This window comes from Sminthopsis crassicaudata, chromosome 5 (assembly GCF_048593235.1).
Source record: "Sminthopsis crassicaudata isolate SCR6 chromosome 5, ASM4859323v1, whole genome shotgun sequence".
Taxonomy (NCBI): Eukaryota; Metazoa; Chordata; class Mammalia; order Dasyuromorphia; family Dasyuridae; genus Sminthopsis; species Sminthopsis crassicaudata.
Genome location: NC_133621.1, coordinates 240,145,493 through 240,168,417, shown reverse-complemented (window position 1 = coordinate 240,168,417; position 22,925 = coordinate 240,145,493). Strand labels below are relative to the sequence as shown.

The 22,925-nt window shown below is 32.7% G+C and overlaps 1 protein-coding gene across 6 annotated transcripts in view; it reads right to left on the bottom strand.

The window, feature by feature from the left end:
- Positions 1–22,925, bottom strand: part of TMTC1 (transmembrane O-mannosyltransferase targeting cadherins 1) — a 318,149-nt gene that overhangs the window by 88,828 nt on the left and 206,396 nt on the right. For 5 of the 6 annotated variants that reach the window (XM_074270645.1, XM_074270646.1, XM_074270644.1 and 2 more), the window contains 2 exons: positions 20,684–20,851; positions 6,819–6,932 (listed from right to left, as the gene is read on the bottom strand). The exons of the other annotated variant lie outside the window; for it this stretch is intronic. In XM_074270645.1, the coding sequence (XP_074126746.1) occupies positions 6,819–6,932; positions 20,684–20,851 (282 nt within the window). The remainder of the gene's footprint in view (positions 1–6,818; positions 6,933–20,683; positions 20,852–22,925) is intronic. 6 annotated transcript variants of the gene reach the window in all.

Genomic DNA, 22,925 nt, shown 5'->3' with positions numbered 1-22,925 from the left:
TGGAAGTTGAATGGATGTCCATCAATTGGAGAATGGTTGGATAAATTGTAGTATATGAAGGTTATGGAATATTATTGCTCTGTAAGAAATGACCAGCAGGAGGAATACAGAGAGGCTTGGAGAGACTTAAATCAACTGTTGCTGAGTGAAATGAGCAGAACCAGAAGATCACTATACACTTCAACAACAATACTGTATGAGGATGTATTCTGATGGAAGTGGAAATCTTCAACTTAAAGAAGATCCAACTCACTTCCAGTTGATCAATGATGGACAGAAATAATTATACCCAGAGAAGGAACACTGGGAAGCGAATGTAAATTGTTAGCACTACTGTCTATCTACCCAGGTTACTTATACCTTCGGAAGCTAATACTTAATGTGCAACAAGAAAATGGTATTTACACACATATATTGTATCTAGGTTATATTGTAACACATGTAAAATGTATGGGATTACCTGCCATCGGGAGGGAGTGGAGGGAGGGAGGGGATAATTTGGAAAAATGAATAAAAATAAATAAATAAATAAATAATAAAAAATAAAAAGCTTTAAAAAAAAAAAAAAAAAAAAAAAAGCCCAGAGAGGAAAAATGGTGAAAAGTGTCAAATGCAGTATATAAAAAAGAGGACAGAGAAAATATCATCAGATATAGTAATTAAGAAATCATTAATAAACTGAAAATCATAATGCAATGGAAAGAGAGATAATGAGGTCAACAAATGTAGTAAGCCTTTCTGAGCATGAGGGGGGAGAGAAGAATAGGAGTAGTTGTTTTGTTTTTTAAAAGAGATTTGGAGAGTAAAACAAGGTTGCCCACTATCACTATTACTATTCAATATTGTGTTAGAAATGCTTCCGCAATAAGAGATGAAAGGAATTAGCGTAAGTAATGAGGAAACCAAATTATCACTCTTTGCAGATGATATGATGGTATACTTAGAAAACCCCAGAGATTCTACTCAAAAGCTATTAGAAATAATCCACAACTTTAGCAAAGTTGTAGGTTACAAAACAAATCCACATAAATTGTTATGGGCCAGAACTCTGAACTTGAAACAAGGATACTTAAAAGATACTAAGTGAAACTGATGAAACAGTGGTTATCTAGTTTAGCATGGTGCTTAATAGTTTTCTAAATTCAGTATGATTGATTTAATCTTTCAACAAATAATGGTTTCCTAGTGATATAATGATTAGTTTATACTCAGTGTAGAGCATATAAACTGGGAGCCTCAGCCAGATTCATTCAGAGGCAAAGAAAACAAAGGACTGGGGGTGGGAGCTCAAGCTCTCAGAACCAACGAGAGAGATTTATTTGATCGTTGGTCAGGCTCCTGCTGGCAGGCTCTCCTCCATTTTCTCCACTGAAACCAAGACTATGGAAGGCCTCTAAGAAAGCTGCCCAATCCCAGGTAAGGAGATAATAAAGGATTTGAATTTTAACATCTGGCTGTTCTTGTGGTGATTACTGAACTGAAATGAAGGCTGCTCACAGAGAGCCCATGAAAACCTAACCAGAGAACATTACAATAAATCATTAACATTTTTATACATCACTAACAAAATCCAACAGCAAGAGATACAAAGAGAAATGCCACTTAAAATAACTGTCAATAGTATAAAATTATTTGGGAATCTATCTGCCAAGGGAAAGTCAGGAACAAAACTACAAAACACAAATAAAGTCAGATCTAAACAATTGGAAAAATATTAAGTGCTCTTGGATAGGTCGAGCGAATATAATAAAGATGACAATACTTCCTAAACTAATCTATTTATTTGGTGCTATACCAATAATTCTCCCAAGAAACTATTTTAATGACCTAGAAAAAATAACAAAATTAATCTGGAAGAACAAAAGGTCAAGAATTTCAAGGGACCAAAGAAAAAAAATAAAATCAAATGAAGTTGGCTTAGCTATACCTGATTTAAAACTATATTATAAAGCAGAGGTCACCAAACCCATTTGGTATTGGCTAAGAAATAAACTAGTTGACCAGTGAAATAGGTTAGGTTCACAGGACAAAATAATCAATAACTATAGCAATCTCGTGTTTGACAAACCCAAAGATCCCAACTTTTGGGATAAGAATGGACTAGTTGACAAAAACTGCTGAGAATATTGGAAATTAGTATGGCAGAAACTAGACATTGACCCACACTTAACACCATACACCATACATAGAAACTAGACATTGACCCACACTTAACACCATACACCATACATAGGATAAAAATGGGTTCATGATCTAGGCATAAAGAATGAGATTATAAATAAATTAGAAGAACATAGGATAGTTTACCTCTCAGACCTGTGGAAGAGGAAAGAATTTGTGACCAAAGAAGAACTAGAGATCATTATTGATCACAAAATAGAAAATTTTGATTATATCAAGTTAAAAAGTTTTTGTACAAACAAAATCAATGCAGACAAGATTAGAAGAGAAGCAATAAACTAGGAAAACATTTTTACAGTTAAAGGTTCTGATAAAGGCCTCATTTCCAAAATATATATAGAATTGACTCAAATTTATAAGAAATCAAGCCATTTTCCAATAGATAAATGATCAAAGGATATGAACAATTTTTGAATGATGAATTTTTGAAACTATTTCTACCCATGTGAAAAGGTGTTCCAAATCATTATTGATCAGAGAAATGCAAATTAAGACAACTCTGAGATACCACTGCATACCTTTCAGATTGACTAAGATGACAAGAAAAGATAATGACAAATTCATAGGAAGGTGTAAAGGGCAGAAATTCTGAATAGGTGCACTGGCTAATTACCTACTGGACAATACTCTATTGGCATATGTTTGGAAAAATGGCCCTTCTCACTATTATGTGCTGGCTCCATCTTTTGGTGTATACAAATAACTACAGGAGGGATTAGGGGGTGGAGTAAGACAAGCCAGAGTCACTTTGGAGGAGGACAACGAAAAGGGAGGTCAATCAGTGGAGAGTGTGAGCGATCCCCTTTACTTCTCCCCCTAAAGACCAAAGACTTTTGCTTATCCTGACTCTGGCTGGTCAAAAGGGAGCTAACTCGGACTTCACAGGAGGGGATGTGAGGAAACTGGAACACTGATACATTGTTGGTGGAGTTCTGGAGAGCAATTAGGAACATACTCAAAAAGTTGTCAAACTGTGCATACTCTTTGCTCCAGCAGTGTTATTATTAGGCTTATATCCCAAAGAGACATTAAAGAAAGGAATGGGACCTATATGTGCAAAAATGTTTGTGGTAGCCCTTTTTGTAGTGGCTACAAACTGGAAATTGAATGGATGGCCATTAATTGGAAAATGGCTGGGCAAATCATGATATGTGAATGTTATGGAATATTATTGTTCTGTAAGAAATGATCAGCAGGATGAAAACAGAAAGCCTTGGAGGTCCTTACATGAACTGATGCTAAGTGAAATGAGTAGAACCAAGAGATTATTATATACTTCAACAACAGTACTGTATGATGATCAATTCTGGTGGAAGTGGCTATCTTCAATAATGAAAGAATCCAAATCAGTTCCAATTGATCAGTAATGAACAGAAACAGCAACACTCAGTGAAAGAACATTGGGGAATGAGTGTGGACTAAAACATAGCATTTACACTCTTTCTGTTATCATGTGCTTGCATTTTTGTTTTTCTTCCCAGGTTATTTTTACCTTCTTTCTAAATCCAATTTTTCTTGCATAGCAAGACAACTGCATAAATATGTATACATATATTGTATTTAGCATTAAACTTATATTGTATTTAACATATACTTTAACATATTTAACATGTATGGAACTACCTGTCATCTAGGGGAAGGGATGGAGGGAAGGAGGGAAAAGTTGGAACATAAGTTTTGGCAAGAATCAGTGTTGAAAAATTACCCATGCATATGTTTTGTCAATACAAAGCTATAATAAAAAAAAAATGAGGAAAAAAGAGACACTTGGATATGTTAGAAGACAATAAGAGAAGGAACCAGTAGATAGATCAAAATTTAGAAGTGGGATGATTGAAGTTGCAATTTGATAGAAAGTCAAGAATGATATGTGGAGAATTTGGCCTTGGCAAGGAAAAGGATCATGTTGTTAGGAACTACAAAAAAATAGGGGAAAAGGAGAAAATTATATCATAGGTTTTTGCAATGAGGAAATGAGAAGAATAAATTCATGTCAAATAGCTTGAATTTTTCCACTAAGATAAGTGACAAGTTCCTCACCTGAGATTTGGTAGAGTACAAGTAAGGAAAGCTAGAGAAGAGAAGAGAAGGTTAACAAAATCTTTTATGGAACTAAATTGGGGAAGAATAATGTCTTATAGTAAAGGCTTGGCTGAAGATGGATAATATGAACTTATAATGTATCCATAATAGGCCATTAATAAAAGTTTGCTTTGGAAGGAGCATTGTTTTTGGAACTAGAGGTCTTGAGTTTGAATCCTGGATCTGCCATTTATTACTTATGTAACCTCTTCTGGAATTAGTTTCTTTATCTATAAAATAAATAATTTGGACTAGATGGCCTAAAAGATCCATTCCAGTTCTGAATCTTATGGACCTATTTTGCAGAAGACAAAACTGAGGTACAAAGAGGAAACATAATTTGTCCAGTGTTATGCATCAAACTAGTTGCAGAACTAGTTCTCTAGAATATAGTTCTCCCAATATCAAGTGCATTTTCTACTACCATTCTGTCTCCTGTTCTCTTGACATGTATTTACAAAATATATTTCTAATAGGGGAATGGTACAGTATATAAGATCTAATAATATAGGTCAATCTCACGAAAAAAATATTCTATAGAGAGAGCAGTGAGAATAAACACTGAATTCCATTGCTTAAGCAGCAGAGATTATACCTGAAGAGAAGATTTATTTTACTTTATGGTGCTTGCAATTGTTGGAAGCAAAAGCTAGATTAATTTATGAGCACACAGTTTCAAAATGAATTTTTAGGGGATTAATTTCTGGATTCTTTCATAGGAATTGCTGTTGTCAAATCAGATGATGTAGCTGGTGTTTTCTAAACATAAATATATATCATAATCATTATTATTATATCATTTATATCATATTAATTACAATTAGAATGTTTAAAATAATACCTAGCATTTATATGGTACTTTAAGGTTTGAAATGCACTTTATAAATATCCCATTTTATTCTCATAACCTCCTAAGATAGGTCCTGCTATTAATCCTATTTTAGAATTAAAGAGGCAGGGGGCAGCTAGGTGGCGCAGTGGATAGAGCATCAGCCCTGAATTCAGGAGGACCTGAGTTCAAATCTGGTCTCAGACACTTAACACTTCCTAGCTGTGTGACCCTGGGCAAGTCACTTAATCCCAGCCTCGGGGGGAAAAAAATATTAAAGAGGCAAACAAAAATACAATGTCTTTCCCAGAGTCAAACAGCTTATCTGAGGTCAAATTTGAACTCGGATTTTCCTGACTCTGAGTCTAGTATTCTTATCCACTGAATCACTTAATGCCTCAAAAGCTACCTGTGACAGATCCTGAATATAGAAGCATTATTAACTTCACTTTTTTGCTTTCCTATATTGGAGAAATAAATATATCTACAGTTGGCAGGATTTCGAATAAAAAGGAAATTTGGCAGAAATGTGTTGGAGCCACCTCATACCGGATTATGAGAATTTATTGTTAAATTTTAAGTATGAGCATTTATTTACATCTAGAAATTCTACAGATCAGGATTTGATTTGTTTCATTGCTTGACTGACCTTAAGAAAGTGATAGGGAAAATGTTAATAATGCAACTTAAACTCAACAGAATATCAACTGTTCTTTTTGAGGAAGGAGGATGGTTGTTAGACATTTAATAATAGACCCTCCTGAAGGGAAGTATTATTTATTTTGAATACTGATGTATATACATCAGTTTTGGGGGGTTTTCCCATTATATTTCCAACATGGAAATTAAATTTCTTATAACTGAATTTTTGCTTCAATGTAGCCAACAGGTATTAAATATTTTTTACTACACAAATATACTTACTTATATATAAATCTCTCCCAAGTTGTGAGAGATTTAGTGTTTTCATATTACATACATATTATTCATTATCATTATTAATGTCCTAGAAATTTGCTAACATTTTTGACACCCACTTCCTGCTTATAAATTATATGGTAGTGGATAAATTACTGAGCCTAAGGTCAGAAATATCTGAATTCAAATCTGGTCTCAGATACTTACTATCCCTGTGGCTCCAGGCAAGTTACTTAATCTCTGTTTACCTCAATTTCCTCATCTACAAAATGGGGATAATAATAGCATCTAACTTCTAGGATTATTGTGTAAGATAAATGCTTATAAAGCAATGGCACATAACATGATATAAATGTTAACCACTATTATTATTATTATTATTACCAACATACATTCAAATTCATAGTTTAAATATTTAGGGATAAGGACAGGTCTTTGGACCACTTATATAAGAAAACTCTCCACCAATGCAGGTCAGTACATTTCTGCAATTTAACAGTCTTAGAAAATTTCCCAGAGCAGAGAAATTAAATAAAGTGCCTAGGATGAGACAGCTAGTATGTATCAGAGGTGTGACTTGAAACAGGGTCTTCCTGGCTCTAGAAACTTTTATAAAAAAGCACAAAAAGTTGATTAAAATCCCAAGTTTAATACAAAGTCAAAAGGCTTTCAAGTTAAGACATTAACAGAACTTATGTACTATCAGGATAAAAACAGTAACATTAACAATACCCAACAAAACACATGTGTATCAGGACAGAATTCAGTAATAAATAGTAATCCAGACTGCACATAGCAGAAAACTTACTTGAGGGCAGTTTTGTAGTGGTAGATAGCTTCTTCATTTCGACCTTGATCTTTCAAGAAATTAGCATAATTGTAATGCACTTTAGCATTATGGGGCAAAGTTTCAACTCCAGATCTGTAGGAGGAAGGGGGAGGAAGGAAGAAGGGGAAAAATAGGTGAATGAATAACTGTTTAAGAACAGTTTGCTTAGTCTGTTTTTATTCTGAAATTTAATGTACTTATATTCAGAATGTTACTACTTTGATCTAATTAAAGTCATAAAAAAAAACCTGTTCATATGCTTATGAAAAGTCATATGTTTTCAGATATACATACTAATAGAAATATTTATATATACATACTAATAGAAATATTTATAAAGTAACACCTTTCTGCAAGTAGATTGAAAAACTTTTTTATATATTAGAAATGAATATGGAGTAGAGCCAAAAAGTCCTTCAGTATGGAATTTACTTTAGAAACATAATGAATTCACATTACCTTGTTGATAAAGGAAAATGAACAGGCAATTTTCAGATTTCAGATAAATCAAAATTATCAAAATACTCCAAATCACTATTGTTTAGAAAAGTACAAATTAAAATAATTCTGAGCTACCACTTCACACCTATCAGGTTGGCTAACATAACAGAAAAGGAAAATGAAAAATGTTGGAGAGGATGGGAGAAAATTTTTTGGTTTTTTTGTTTTTTTTCTTCTGATACAATACATTCACATATTATAATTTCTTCATCTATCTTCCATTTGAAACATACCCCTTTTGCTCCTAGTTCTTTATTATTAAGTAAAGAATCTGTTATGTTTTTATAATATGTATATAAATATTTTGTACATATGTGTAGAGGGCTGAAACTCCAAAAAGGAATGCTTGAATCAGACAATCAAGCACTTAAGGGTATTTGATGTGAGATTATGATTCTATTAGCATAGATTTGGATAATGGCTCTTCTAGATTTAGGAAATCAGAAGTCAGTCACCTTGAAACTAGATTCCTTAATTCTATCTCACCCTAGAAACCAACCACTAATTAATTTTTCTATAGAGTTCAGCTAACACTATAACCAAGTTTTCTATAGAGCTGAACTAAAGCTAAGTACCACTACTTAACTTTCAAAAGAACTGAATTTATGTTAAGTACCACCACTTAAGCTTTCTATAGATTTGAACTACCACCAATCAAACTATAACTTTACTGAAGCCTATTCAAGCCTAAAACTTCTCTATTGTTTCAAAGACTTAACTCTGATCATAAAACTAAGTACTCTGACTGTACCAACGGGCAGAACTCTAATCTCATCTAAGAGATTTTGTCCACTGTGAGACAGAGATCTCTCAGTGATTTAAAATAAACTTTTATTTTTTTATATTTTAGAAAATTGAGTAAATTATTTTACTAAACCCGTGCCTTGTCTCACATATCATAAGCCTGGATCCCCAACATTCTCACCTTTGGTGCTTGCTAAATGTTTGGTGTTAAGATAATCATAGGCAAGGATTAGAGGGCAGGTAAGAGAGGCCAGAGTCATTTGGTGGCAGGAGGAGGAGGAGAGAGGTTGGTAACTCCAGACTCCAGAATCCAGGATTTTGCTTGCTTCCTTCACTTCTCCCCCTAAAGACTAAGGATTTTAATTTATCCTGACTCTGGCTGACCCCAAAGCCCTGCAGGGAGCTAACCTGTACTATACATACATACATATATGCATATATTTTATACATGTGTAAATAAATACTTTTTACATATAAATATTTTGTATGTATTTTGTATATTTTCTTCTTTCTCTGATCTCTTTGGGGTACAGGTCTGGTAGCAATATCATTAAGACAAAGAGTATGTACAATTTACTGACATTTGGAGCTTTTTTTTTTTTTTTTTTTTTTTTTTTTGCTGAGGCAACTGGAGTTGTGACTTACCCAAGATCACACAGCTAGGAAGTGTTAAGTGTCTGGGGTCATATTTGAACTCAAGTCTTCCTGACTTCAGGGCTAGTGCTCTAACCACTGTGCCACCTAGCTGCTCCTAGAGCTTAATTCTTAAACTGAGTTTAGAACTTTCCAGAATTACTGGGATCAATGCATGGTTCCAACAGTATATTTATGAGCTTGTTATTGCGCAGTCCTCTAATACTTGATCATTTTCACTTTTTCCCCCTAGGCCAATCTGATGAATATGAGATAGAACCTCAGTGTTGTGTTAATTTGAATTTTTTGTAATTAATGATTTGGAGCTTTGTTTATTTGCCATGAATAACTTGAATTTCTTCCTTTGAAGATGGCCTATTCCTATCTTTTGCCTATCAAATTAAAAAATGACTCATGGTTTTAAAGATTTTTTGGTACAAAAACTTTGTCATGAAATTAAAATTATCATTTTTATCTTCTATGATACTCTATCCCTTGATTGGTTATCAATTCTTTCCCTCAATAAAGAACTGAAAGCTATTTTTTTTCCCTTGATCTTCTATCTATATATGATGTCTCCTTTCATATTTAGGTTATATATCCCTTTGAATCTTACCTTGGTATAAAGTATAAAATGCTGATTTTTTTTCTACCTTTTTCCAGACTGCCTTCCATCACTATTCATCAAATACTACTCTTCCATGTTCGTTTGATTCAGATTCACTGATTGAGCAATTTTTTTAAACAGTACCAAATAATTCTGATGATTCTGCTTTTTAAAATTTATAATTTGAGATCTAGGTTCTTTTCCATTCCTTTTGTTATTTTTATTTTGAAAATTTTTATCTTTTCTTCCACAGGATTAATTTCAGTATTTTTCCTAGATCTACAATTTCTATTTCTATCATTTCTTACAATATTTTGGGGATAACAAAAATATGCTGTTGACTCATGTGGATTTGCAACTGTGCTAACATTCTTAATTGTTTCAATATATTTTTAATGAATTCTTTTGGGTTCTCTAGAGAGATCTTTATCTCATATGTGAAAAGTAATAGTTTTGTTTCCTTTTTTATTATTTCAATTTCTTTTTCTTTTCCTCCTGCTTTAGATAGCATTTCTAGAACTATATAACAAAATAGTGCTAATAAATGACATACTTGCTTTATCTATGATCTTATTAGAAAGGCCTCTCCCTTTTCTTCATTGTGTATAACATTGACTCTGTTTTGGACAGACGTTATTTCCCATGTGAAGAAGATTCTTTTAATTCCTAAGCTGCATCTAGTCTAAGGTTTTTCCTGCATTTATGAATATAACTATATGGATTTTATTTTGTTATAAACATAAACATGTTAATATATGATTTTTCCAATTATTTAATATTTATAAATATAGGTAAATTATTCTTTTGAAAAGGTCTTCATTTTTCTCCAGAGTGAGATTTTTCTCTAACTCTCTTGGGGTTTCTCTACAATGTCTTGTAGAAACATTGGAAGCTCACTCCACACTTGACCTTCATGTACTGGAAGTATCCTCCACCCCAATGGTCTTGCTATCTGATTGGCTGATGCTTCCCCAAAATTACATTTTAAGCATGAGACTCAGACTAATTATGTCTTCATTTCTCTCCAGGCTGCATGTCTTAAGTCTCTCAGAATTTCTCGATATTGCTCTTGCTCTGAGCATCTTCTCTCATTTTTTCCCCTCTCCTTTTTCATCTCCCTTTTATGTGCTGCCTTTCCCCATCAGAATATTAAGTTCCTCAAGAGCAGGGGTTATCAAAGAGATCTTAAAGGAGGGAAAGGGACCTACATGTGCAAAAATGTTTGTGGCAGCCCTTTTTGTGGTGTCTAGAAACTGGAAACTGAATAGATGCCCATCAAATGGAGAATGGCTGAATAAATTATTGTACAGTAAGAAATGACCAACAGGGTGATTTCAGAGAGGCCTGAAGAGACTTACATGAACTGATGCTAAGTAAAACTAATAGAACCAGGAGATCATTGTACATCGCAACAACAAGACTATACGATGATCAGTTCTGATGGACATGGCTATCTTCAACAATGAATTGATTCAGACTAGGTCCAATTGTTCAGCAATGAAGAGAGCTATCTATATCCAGGGAGAGGACTATGGGAATTGATTGTGGACCACAACATAGCATTTCCATTCATTCTATTGCTGTTTGCTTGCATTTTTGTTTTCCTTCTCAGGTTTTTTTTTCTTACATCTGATTTTTCTTGTGCAGCAAGATAACTGTACGGATAGGTATACATATATTGGATTTAATATATATTTAATGTGTATTAGAATACCTGCCATCTATGGGAAGGGGTGGGGAAAAGGAGGGAAATTCTTGAAACAGAAGGTTTTTTTGCAAGGATAAGTGTTGAAAAATTACCTATGCATATGTTTTGTAAATAAAAAGCTATAATAAATAAAAAGTTATAATAAAAAAACATATGTTTTGGGTAAATAGTTTCTAATAGTTTCCTTTATTTCATTTTCATTTGTAACAACAAATTCTAATTTTTAATTCAATTTGGTTTTCTTTTTTTTTTTCAATGAAAAAAAGGCTTTACTTTAATAATTTTCCTTCCCCTTTAAAAAACAATCTAGAACCTAAATTTATTTATCAATTAAATGGAACACATTTAGAGATATGTTTGCCCTATAGAGAAAAGTTTTGGTATGTATTCTTTTGTCATTTTCTCTGTGTAATTTCCTAATTTTTCTATGATTTTTTTCCTTTGATATAACAATTACTTAGTCTGAAATTACTATTTGATCTTTTCTTCAAAGATCCTTTATGAAAAAAAATTTACATTGTTGCCTGCAAAAGATATTTAATTTTTATTTTTCTAAAATTATTTGTATTGCTAGCTACAATGTAATGTATTTCTAATCGTTAGATTGAACTGACTTTAAGATATTTAGTAAGCAGAGGATACCATATAACAGATAAAATTATGATGACAGAAGAAATTGGAATTCACAGAAAATAATTACAAGAAATAAATTTCTTTAAGTAGGGATTTTAATATGAAGCACACCCTTTTTTTCTTTTATATCTACTTTAGGAAGAAGATTCTCTTGTACAGAGCTGTGATTAAGTAACTACATTTGAGTTCTGAAAGTATAATTTTAAAAGATCTTAAAGAAACAAAAAATTAAACATAAAGACAGTCTATAACCACAATCTCTTTTCTAAACCAAAAAAATTGATACATATACTGTGTACCTCTTTTTTTCTATTGACTTCCTTTTTCTTTATCTCATTTGACTGTTTTCATTTCCTTGTTAAAACCCCTATCTATGTATATTGTATCTTTTTTCTCTTGTGTTTTCATTCCTTTTTCTTTTTAAGATTCATAGTTCTTTAGGATGTCAAGTTTGAAAGAAAGCCATTTTCCCAGCTTGGAATTTGTTTACATGACTCATAAAATATACCAATATACATATAATATTGGGAATTGCAAAGTCAGATCAAAAATAGGAAAGGGGATAGAAGAAAAAAGTAAAAAGTAAAGGACATTCAAATAAGGACATACATTCAAATCTTTCTCTAAATGGAAACAAATCTCTGTAAATGTTTGACTGTACATATAGGCTCAGGATTATTCATTTTGCATTTTTTTCTTTAAAAAAAAACCTCTCTCTTATGTATATTTGAAGATCCCAATGGCACAGGAAAAATTTTCTAATTTGATCCTTACTAAATCTATTGGGATACACATTATAATATTAGCTCTACACTATCTACTTGATATATGAGAAACTTTAATTGAAAGAGGTTAAATTTTATTATCAAGATCAATAAGTAGAAGAGCCAGGTTGGGAAAATAGACTTTCTGATTCAAATATTTATTCAATTGAACCATACGAGAAATTGCCATTGGTCTCTAAAAGTTTCCATTCTAAAGTAAGTAAACAAAGCAATGTAGTAGAATGGAAAGAATTATGGATTTGGAGTAGTTCTGGATTATATCCTAATTCCTTGATGTCATAAGGCCAGTTTTTCCCTTAATAAATATTAAAACCATCTTAATACTTAATTATCCCAGGATGCTAAAAGCTCAAAATAATGACATCATTTCCCGGTTGTCTGAATACAAAACAACTGAGAGTCCAGGTTCTCTCTGGTGCTTTGCTGGTTGACCAAACCAAGGCATGGGAGTATTGATGAATTAACTCCTTGTATCCTATATGCTGAATATCCTTTTCCTGCTGGGGCCAACTAAATCTCCCTTTGATAATTATTGGATGAGCTAAAAGTATCTTATTCTATTGCAATATCAAATACCAACTACCAGGGAATTGTTCTGAAACAGATCCAGCCCAGAACAGTGCTCTATGACCTATGTATCATTGTTGCATTGTAGGAAGTAAGATGGGAAAAGGATGCCTTGTACCAAATAGACCACTACAGTAAACACCTATTTCTAAAGTCTAATTAAATCAATAAATAAGTAATTGAGAAGCATTTGTTAAGTGCCTATTCTATGTCAGGTAGCATGCTAAGCTCTGAAGATATAAAGAAAGGTAAAAGACAATTTCTGCCTTTGAAGAGCTATAAATATAATGGATTTGAATGAATAATTGATTTTGACTGATAGTCAAAGGAGAGAGCACCCTGGTAGGAGATGCTCATGCTCATTAGAAAGAGAGCTCCAAACCCTCAATCCTTGATTCTAAGGAGAAATATAATTATTGCCTTTCAGAGACCTACCTGTCTGTGCTGATTGGGAGAATAGTCCCAAAAGACCAAGTATTTGAAAACACCAAATATCAGAATTACTGTATTTATATTTAAGGACCAGGTGAAAGAAACATAAAAATCTGGAGTATTCACTGCAACCTACTTAGAAAATCACACCTTTGATCTAGGTGATGAAAAGATGAACTTCCATATAAGGCTTACATGGGTTATGTATAATTGGGAGTTCGCTTACACTTTCCCATTCACCCATGGAGTGAAGCAGGTTTTTAGCATGTTTTAACTTAATTTGAATTTAATTATTTTGATTTAATTACTTAATTTGAAAAGGCTGCAAGCCAAGACTAAAGCAAAAGGAAAATTGGTATGTGACTTTTGGTTCACAAATCATTGTGCATTTAATGCAGCCTTTGAGGCTGAGATGCAACAGTGTATGGTTTGATTTTCTGCTATTTGTGCTAACTTTGGCCTGATAATTAACACTAAAAAGCCATAGGTTCTCCACCAGCTAGCACACTATCCATACATGGAACCATTAGTTATAGCAAATGGAGAAAATTTGAATACTACTATGGATAAGTTCACTTATTTTGGTAGTATATTTTCCAGGAAGATCCAGAGAAATAATGAGACTGACTCATACGTTGCCAGATCTAGCTCAGTGTTTGGCAGGGTCTGAAGGAAAAGAGTAACAGGAGAGAACTATTAGGCTGCCTATCAAACTAATGATCCACAGAGTCTTTGTGTTGAACTCATTATTGTATGCTTGGACAGGAAGCTGAATGTCTTCCATTTGAATTGTATTAGGAAGATTCTGAGAATCAATTGGCAAGATAAGCTACAAGACACTGAGAACCTTTCTTGAGCTGAACTGCCTAGCATTCAAACTCTACTTCAGAGAACACAACTCCAATGGGTTGGCCATATTGTTCAAATGCCAAATGCACATTTATGTAAAAGATTATTTTATGGAGAACCCACAAAATGCAAGCACTGACAGAGAAGTCAGAAGAAGCAACACAAGAACACTCTCAAGGTCTCTCTGAAAAATTTTGGAACTGATTGTGAGACATGTGAGACACTGGCACAGGACCACCCAGCATGATATGCTAACATCAAAGAATTGCTGTGTTTTATTCTGTAAAGCAGAACCGCAGTAGTTCAAAATAAATATAACATGGGTAAGTTTAGAGATATCTCCACTCCAAATGTTCATATGGATTATTTGTGCCCAACCTGTGGTAGGGTCTTCTGAGTTTGTATTGATCTAATCAGCCACAATTAGACACTATGTTGACCTAGAAAGAGTAATGTCACTTTGGTCCTTCTTGAATATGAAGACAACTTTAAAATCACATCTGCCTGATATCAGCAAATAAATACTTTAAAAGTAGAAAGAGCAGGATTTGTGTTTTTTTCTCCTATGAGAGTTTCAAGAAGAAAAAAGCTTACCACAACTAGAACTATATTCATTTAATAAGATATTTTCATTTAATATATTCATTTAATAAATATATTCATTTAATTTATTAGATATATTCATTTTAAAAATACTTATAAGGTAAAAATAGAAAATACAATTCATAGAATAAAATCTATTCAAGATAATTTAGGTAACTAGATATATCAATGGATATACCACTGGGCATGGATTCAAGAAAACCTGAAGCCAAATGTGGCTTTCTCTCTGTGTGACTTAAGGCAAATCACAATTTTTGTTTGCCTCAGTTCCTCAGTAAAATGGGAATAATATTAGCATCTATATCATAGGTATTATAAGGATCAAATGAGATAATATTTATAAAGCACTTAACATAGTACATGGTACATGGGTAAGAATTAATAAATCCTTCCTTTCTTTCTTCCTACATTAAGAATGTGAATTAAATATGCAAATTCCTTCCCAGTACCAAGGTTCTGCTTCGTGAGGGAATTGATAATATGTACTTCAAAGCTAGAAGCAAACACAATTCATCCAAACCCTACCTGAATACAACTTCTCTGGAGTAGAAATCTGAATTAGCTGAATCAGAATAGAAATCAATGTCCTGGTCACTAGTTGAAGTCTCTGTTGAAAGCACAGTTCACCACTGTGCTTTCTAATTAATATATATCAGCAGTTTCTATGTTTAATAAGGAGAAATAAAATTTGGTCTTAGCAAACCACTTTAGATTTGGTTTTCTAAAAAGCCAAGCCTACATAGCAGTCTTCAATAAAATTCTGTATTGCTTTTTTCATGCATAATAAGAATAATATTTATCCTCATCAAAGACTATAAATCATGGTGATCTTTATTAAATGTGCTGTCTCCTGTGACTATGAGAAGATGGACATATACAATGGCCACATTCCATTAAATCCTCTCATCAGATAGGATAAACCAAGTTAGGGTCTCAAACTCATCAATAAGACAAGAGTGTGTCTACCCCAAGAATTCACTAGTGAAATTGGAAAAAAAGAACAATTTATTCCAAGGGACATGAAGAAGGTTGAAGCAGGTGCTGTAGAGAGCTTAAAGTTTGGTCAGATATTGAAGATGCCAAGGTCATCCAATGCATTCCAGGCCACTGCCAGTCATCCTGGCTTTTGTATTGTCATAGGACTTTGTGATTCAGGAAGAGAGAGGCTACAACTGCATCATTTAAGTACAATTCACAAGCAAGTCAAGTTGTCACCATATAATGTCCTCTTCAAAATGAAGAATGAACAACAATAACTGTGTATTACATGATACACAAGGTACTTTGTCAGCTTCTACCATCTGATGAGAACTAAATCAAGCTTTAATGAGAAAGATTAAAAAAAAAAAAAAGGTTTTGAATTAAAGATTAAAAATGTGAGTCTGGTTCCAGATTCCACTATATAAGGGCTCAGGACTGGAACAAGAGAAAATAAGTTCAAATGAAGGCTCTTACATTAACCAGTTGTGTGAACACAGACAAATAATTTTCCTTTTCTGAGCCTCTTTTTTCTTCTCTGTAAAATAGACGTCCAGGTTGACTTATTCCTAAGGTTCCTTCGTTTTCTGAATGTGAGTTTATGATCCTTCAACATGAACTCATCAAATAGTCTTATCTCTTTTGAGTAGTATAGAAATAGGTGCTAATATTCATTAGTCTGTGTGATCCTATATGTCATCTAATTTTTCTGCATTTCAGTTTCTTCATATGAATACAAATATATTGGATTAGAATCTAAGGTTCTTTTTACTTGTAAATTTTATGATCTTATAATATTCCTAATAATTTCTAAAACTAGTTCTCTGAAAAGCAATCTCAAGACTAAATCAGAACAATAAGCTTCCCTTCTGCAAGAAAATTCAGGGGTAGAAAGGCTTTATAGGTTACACATTGTGAATACTGAGCAAGAAGAGGTGGTCAAGAAGAAAAACTAGATAGATTTCCAAAAAGCTATACATGTCACCTTCCCAATGGTTGCTTTAGGTTGATATTGATATATGGTACCTTAATGGTTAAAAGGATTGCATTTTTAAAAATTTGTATCTCAGAGTATATGGATTATAAGGAAAGCTAAGAATCACAGAATCAATGTTTTCACATTATGATATTGTAGAAGACTTTTGAGAGTCTTGATCTCTCAGCAGGAGAGCAAGATCAAATCAGTCAATACTTAAATTAATTAATTTAGACTTTTAACTGGAAAATAAAATGTTGAAGTTGAAACTTAAATACTTTGGCCATATAATGAGAAGATGTGACTCACTGGAAAAGATTAAAGACAAAAGGAAAAGGGAACAGAAGAGAAGATGAGATGGATAGATAATGTCATGGAAACAATACTTGGACAGACTTTGAGAGATAGTAGAAGATCAAAGGGTCCAGCATACTATGGTCCATAGTGAACAACAACAAATCTCAAACTATTTAACAGCTTACTCCTTATTTTTATGCAGGTAAGTTTTCTTATCAAACAAAATCTTATTACTGATTATGTTTAGTTTTCAAATGCAATTTTGCATAGAAACCTGTTAGTTTTTAAATTCTATTTGAAACTTTTGGTTTAGGATGCAGGTATCAGTGACACTTATTGTAATTTATCTTCAAAGGAGGAATAGGTGAGTGACTCCTAGATCTTGATAAGATCAATATAATGTTCAATAATCAAAAGGGCAAATAGTAAAAAAAAAAAAAAAAATTCCATCAGGTCAAGTGATAATTGATTCCCCCAAATACATTGCTTTCCCCACTGTTGTTGTTTTTAAATTATTTCCTTTTTATTTTTCTATTATATTTTCCCAATTCCTTCCTCCAGTTTTAGAATAATCATTTTGTGGAAAATCTTGCCAAAGTTCATTCATCTATAATTTCTTAGGATAATTTTCTCACCAGCAAGCTTTCCTTGATAACTTGGTTAAAACTGAAAGAAAAATATACTCAATTTTACATATTCTTTACCACAAGCTGAAAAAAAATACATTAAAATGTCAGACTTAAAGGTTTCTCTTTGATTACTACCTTAGCTCTGTTCAGCAAGAATCTTCTTCAAATGCCTTTGTGCCATAGAAATGACTTTAGGTTCTACAAACAGAGGGCAAGTTCTGGTTGGGGTTTGCTGTGAAGCTGAAAGAACCTTGACATTGGATGAAATTAATGTAGAACTGCATGCCCACTGGGACTCACTTTAACTATATTTCTCATCATCAAGCTGACTTTTGGTTAATTAATTTTTTTAATCACATTAATCGCCTAAATCACTTCACTGAGCACAAAAGAAATGTTAGCTCTTTTTCAAAAGTTATTAGTTATTTTTTCAAAATTTATTTAAATTAGCACCTGATAGTAACTGTGCATCCAAAGGTCCTGAATCATTTATTTCCTGTACTTTTTAATAGTACTGGAATATACTTCAATTTTATATAATGTAAGGAAAAAAAAATTTTAATCAGTATCAAAACTTTAAGATGTTTGCCTATTGTAACTAACCGGCAGCATGGGTCAGCAAGTTCTTCAATGAGTGTCTTAAGTAAAAAACAAGCATATGTAAAATACAATGTTAGACTGTTAGGTTCAAATTTAAATCACTTGTCCTCTTTTCATATATTTAAACAAAAACCAAAAGAATTCGAAAAGTAGATCTCCCATATCAGTTGGACATTTTCAGAGTCAGAGTCTGAGCCCTTCCCTTAGTCCTTCTGAACTTCAAGATGATTCCTTTTGGAAAGTTTTTTCCTTTAATCCTTTGAGATTATCACTGAGTATCTGATACCCTTCCTTTTGCCCCACAGCAACTCCTTCAGCACCAAGATTCTCTTCTGTCCTACTTCTGAGACTCGCTCAAATTTTTCAAGACCTAAGTCATCTTGTTTTTCAATTATTTCCTAGGGATCCAGTTCCAAACCAGTCTACTTTGCAGCTGGAACTCAGAAATTAGGTCTATTGAAAAAGACATCTATGTAGCAAGAATGCTTTGTAGGCTAGGTCTTAGCAAAACTGAAGGGAGTGGACAGCTAAATCCATCAGCTTCATCTAAAGATGAAGTTCTTAAGAGTAGAGTCTTCTACTTCTTTGTATGCCAACTGATAGTGTCTGCCTGAGTTCACTTTAGAGGCTAAATAAATACTGAATGATTAAATAATCATATAATCTTAAAAGATATTATTTGGGCTTAGAAGAAAGTCAAATATGCCACTCAGCCATGAAAAAAGTAAGCTTATACATAGAGAATAAGCCATTGTCACAAAACTAATGTTACTATCAACTCAATGTTGACTGAAGGAAAAGTATTTATTAAAAAAAATTTTTAAACATTTGCATGATACCTAAATATAATTTGCATTCCAACCTTAGCAAGGAGAAGAAAGTAAACTGTTTGCTTGAGAAAAAAAAAAAAAAAAACAACAACTCATATCATGAGAATTCATTTCTTCAATTGATCACAAACAAAAAAATAGGTGTCCCTTATAAAAGCAAAAGTTCATCCAGGTACATCAAATTTTTTTTTCCAACTTCAATTATAATTACTAATTTGTCTAAGTTTGGAAAAAGCTGTTAGACCCAAGTTTTCTGAGAGTTCGTGTGAGTTAATTTTTTTTTTTAATCACAAACTAAAAATCTTTAAAAAGCTGTAAGATTGGAAGGCTGCTTTGTATTCTTTTCTCACTGGGACATCAGGCAATGATCTTATTAATTTCAACAATGCAGAAACTAAAACAGGATAATTTGGTTCTCAAATTCAAATGCTTCTAAGGAAGGGCATAAAAGAAGACTACTCAACTGTTGGAAAATCAGCTCAAAATTCTCTTTTTATTACTTTTAGTGATAGAATTTTTTAAGCCACTTGAAACAGTGAAACCAAGGATCTAAATTGCTGAATATCACAGAAGACATATCAACTGAACATTTTTCTGTGTAAAAATTCATCCCTACCTTTGATCTCATCACTTTTCCCCCAACATGTTGCTAATGGAAAGATCATCTGTTACTTATCAGCTGCAATTAAACTATGGCATCATTTTTTACTATTATTAAATAGTAACAACCACCACAACAGACAAAAGTTAATTCAATAAGGTTTTTCAATGGATTGTAGAACTGGTATATGTCTGTCTGAATTTGAAAAAGATTCTGTTAAAAGTTGAAGGTCAATTCCAACCTCATAATTTGTAGCCCCAACTTATTTCTATATTCTATCATAAGGATGGGGCTAGAAGCAAAAAATGTTGCACTGAGAAAACTATATCAATATGTAGAGATTTATCATGATGTTCTGAAAAACCTCTGGTTTACTAAATCAAAATTTTATCTTCAAAATGGACTAGCCTTCAGAACATTTTACAAGCCTTTAATATTCCACAGAAAATTTACTTCATTTTTTTCTTCCTTTGTGGGCACTTTTATATAGTGCTGAAATGAGCAATGAAATTAGGTTTATCAATGTCACTAAGTTTCTAACTGATATTATACGCCAATAGAGCATTAAGGGGTATTTCCAAATACTTTTCCAAAGTCATATAATTTAAAGCACTTCCAAGTCTTATTTTTCTTTAATTTTCTTTAATTCTTTTAAAGAATTAAGCTGCCAATTCTTTTCATATCTGATTTTGTTAATTCATTCAGGATTCAAGAATTCTTATTAATTAAATATTACCAGACTCAGATTATTATGCCACTTATATATAATCAGTAGATTTATAGCTTTATACTTCTCTCTCTATATATATATATATGTGTGTGTGTGTATAAACAAGAAGACAACTAATATATTTTTCATAACTAATCATACCTGAAGAGAGATTCTCTTGACAACCAAATTTCATTCTGTTTCACAGTTTTGCAGGAGAAAAGCAGTAGAAGCAACAAAGTTGACATGATCAAGGTAGTAGTCCCACATCGATTTAACCATGAATAGAGCTTGTTTAATCCATGGACAAAAAGGATGCAATAACCCATACTGAAAATAGAGGAAAAAGAAATACTGAATTCTATAAATCATAATTACTTCTTTAAATAATAACGCATAATTTTTTTCTCCTGACTACCCACCTAGAAGACAAAATAAAACCTTATAACAAAAAAGGTCAGTAAAGCAAAGTAAACTCCCACATTGGACAGTTGTGTGTCTCATTCTGCATATCAATCTATCACCTTACTGTCAGAAGGGAGGTAGCATTCTTCTTTTCTGATCCTCTGAAATCTCAGTTGATTCTTCTTACAGCATAAATATTTTTATTATATCTTTTTATTTACAAGATATATATATATGCATGGGTAATATTAAAGCATTGACAAATGCCAAGCCTTTTGTTCCAATTTTTCCCCTTCTTCCCTCCACACTCCTCCCCCAGATGGCAGGTTGACCAATACATGTTACATATGTTAAAGTATAAATTAAATACAATATATGTATACATGTCCAAACAGTTATTTTGCTGTACAAAAACAATCAAAATTTGAAATGTTATACAATTAGCCTTTGAAGGAAATCCAAAATGCAGGCGGACAAAAATAGGGGTATTGGGAATTCTATGTAGTGGTTCATAGTCATCTCTCAGAGTTCTTTTGCTGGGTGTAACTGGTTCAGTTCATTACTACTCTATTGGAATTTATTTGGTTCATCTCATTGTTGAAGATAGCCACATCCATCAAAATTGATAAAGTATTGTTGTTGAAGTATATAATGATCTCCTGATCCTGCTCATTTCACTCAGCATCAGTTCATGTAAGTCTCTCCAGCCTTTCTGAAATCATCCTGCTGATCATTTCTTACAGAACAGTAATATTCCATAATATTCATATACCACAATTTATTCAGCCATTCTCCCATTGATGGGCATCCACTCAGTTTCCAATTTCTGGCAACTACAAAGAGGGCTGCCACAAACATTCTTGCACATACAGTCCCTTTCCCTTCTTTACAATCTCTTTGGAATATAAGCCCAGTAGTAACACTGCTGGATCAAAGGGTATGCACAGTTTGATAACTTTTTGAGCATAGTTTCAAATCATTCTCCAGAATGTCTGGATGGATTCACAATTCCACCAACAATGTATCAGTGTCCCTGTTTCCCACATCCCCTCCAACATTCTGCATTATCTTTCCCTGTCATTCTAGCCAATCAGACAGGTGTATAGTAGTATCTCAGAATTGTCTTAATTTGCATTTATCTGATTAATAATGACTTGGAGCATCTTTTCATATGGCTACAAATAGTTTTAATTTCTTCATCTGAGAATTGTCTGTTCATATCCTTTAACTGTTTATCAATTGGAGAATGGCTTGATTTCTTATAAATTAAAGTCAGTTCTCTATATATTTTGGAAATGATGTCTTTATCAAAACCTTTAACTGTAAAAATGTTTTCCCAGTTTATTGCTTCCCTTCTAATCTTATCTGCATTAGTTTTGTTTGTACAAAAATATTAAAATATAATCAAAATTTTTTATTTTGTGATGAATAATGATCTCTAGTTCTTCTTTGGTCATAAATTCCTTCCTCTTCCACAGGTCTGAGAGGTAAAATATCCTATGTTCCTCTAATTTATTTATAATTTCATTCTTTATGCCTAGATCGTGAATCCATTTTGACCTTATCTTGGTGTAACGTGTTAAGTGTGGGTCAATGCCTAGTTTCTTTACAGCATCAATATTAATGGGAATATTAATTGTTCTCTGAATTCTGCTTTTTTAACTGTATCCATTCAAACAAAATTTTCCCATTTTTTTTCTGAAACTACCTCCTCTTCATTTTGTATAGCATTACTTTGCCTTTCTTTGTATTCCTAGGGTCTGGTACATGATAAAACACTATCATATAATCTCTAAGGCTTAATATTCAAGATGCAAATGAAATGAAGCACTGGTAGAATGATTCTTACTTAACAAAAGAAGATTTACTTAATAATAACAGAGAAAGTAGGTCCAATCAAAGTACAATAAATATACTTCTCCTCACCTTGGTCTGGCAGGATAAGATGTAATGATTTCTGCAGAGCCAATATATTCCCAAAATCTGAAGGGTAGTGGCT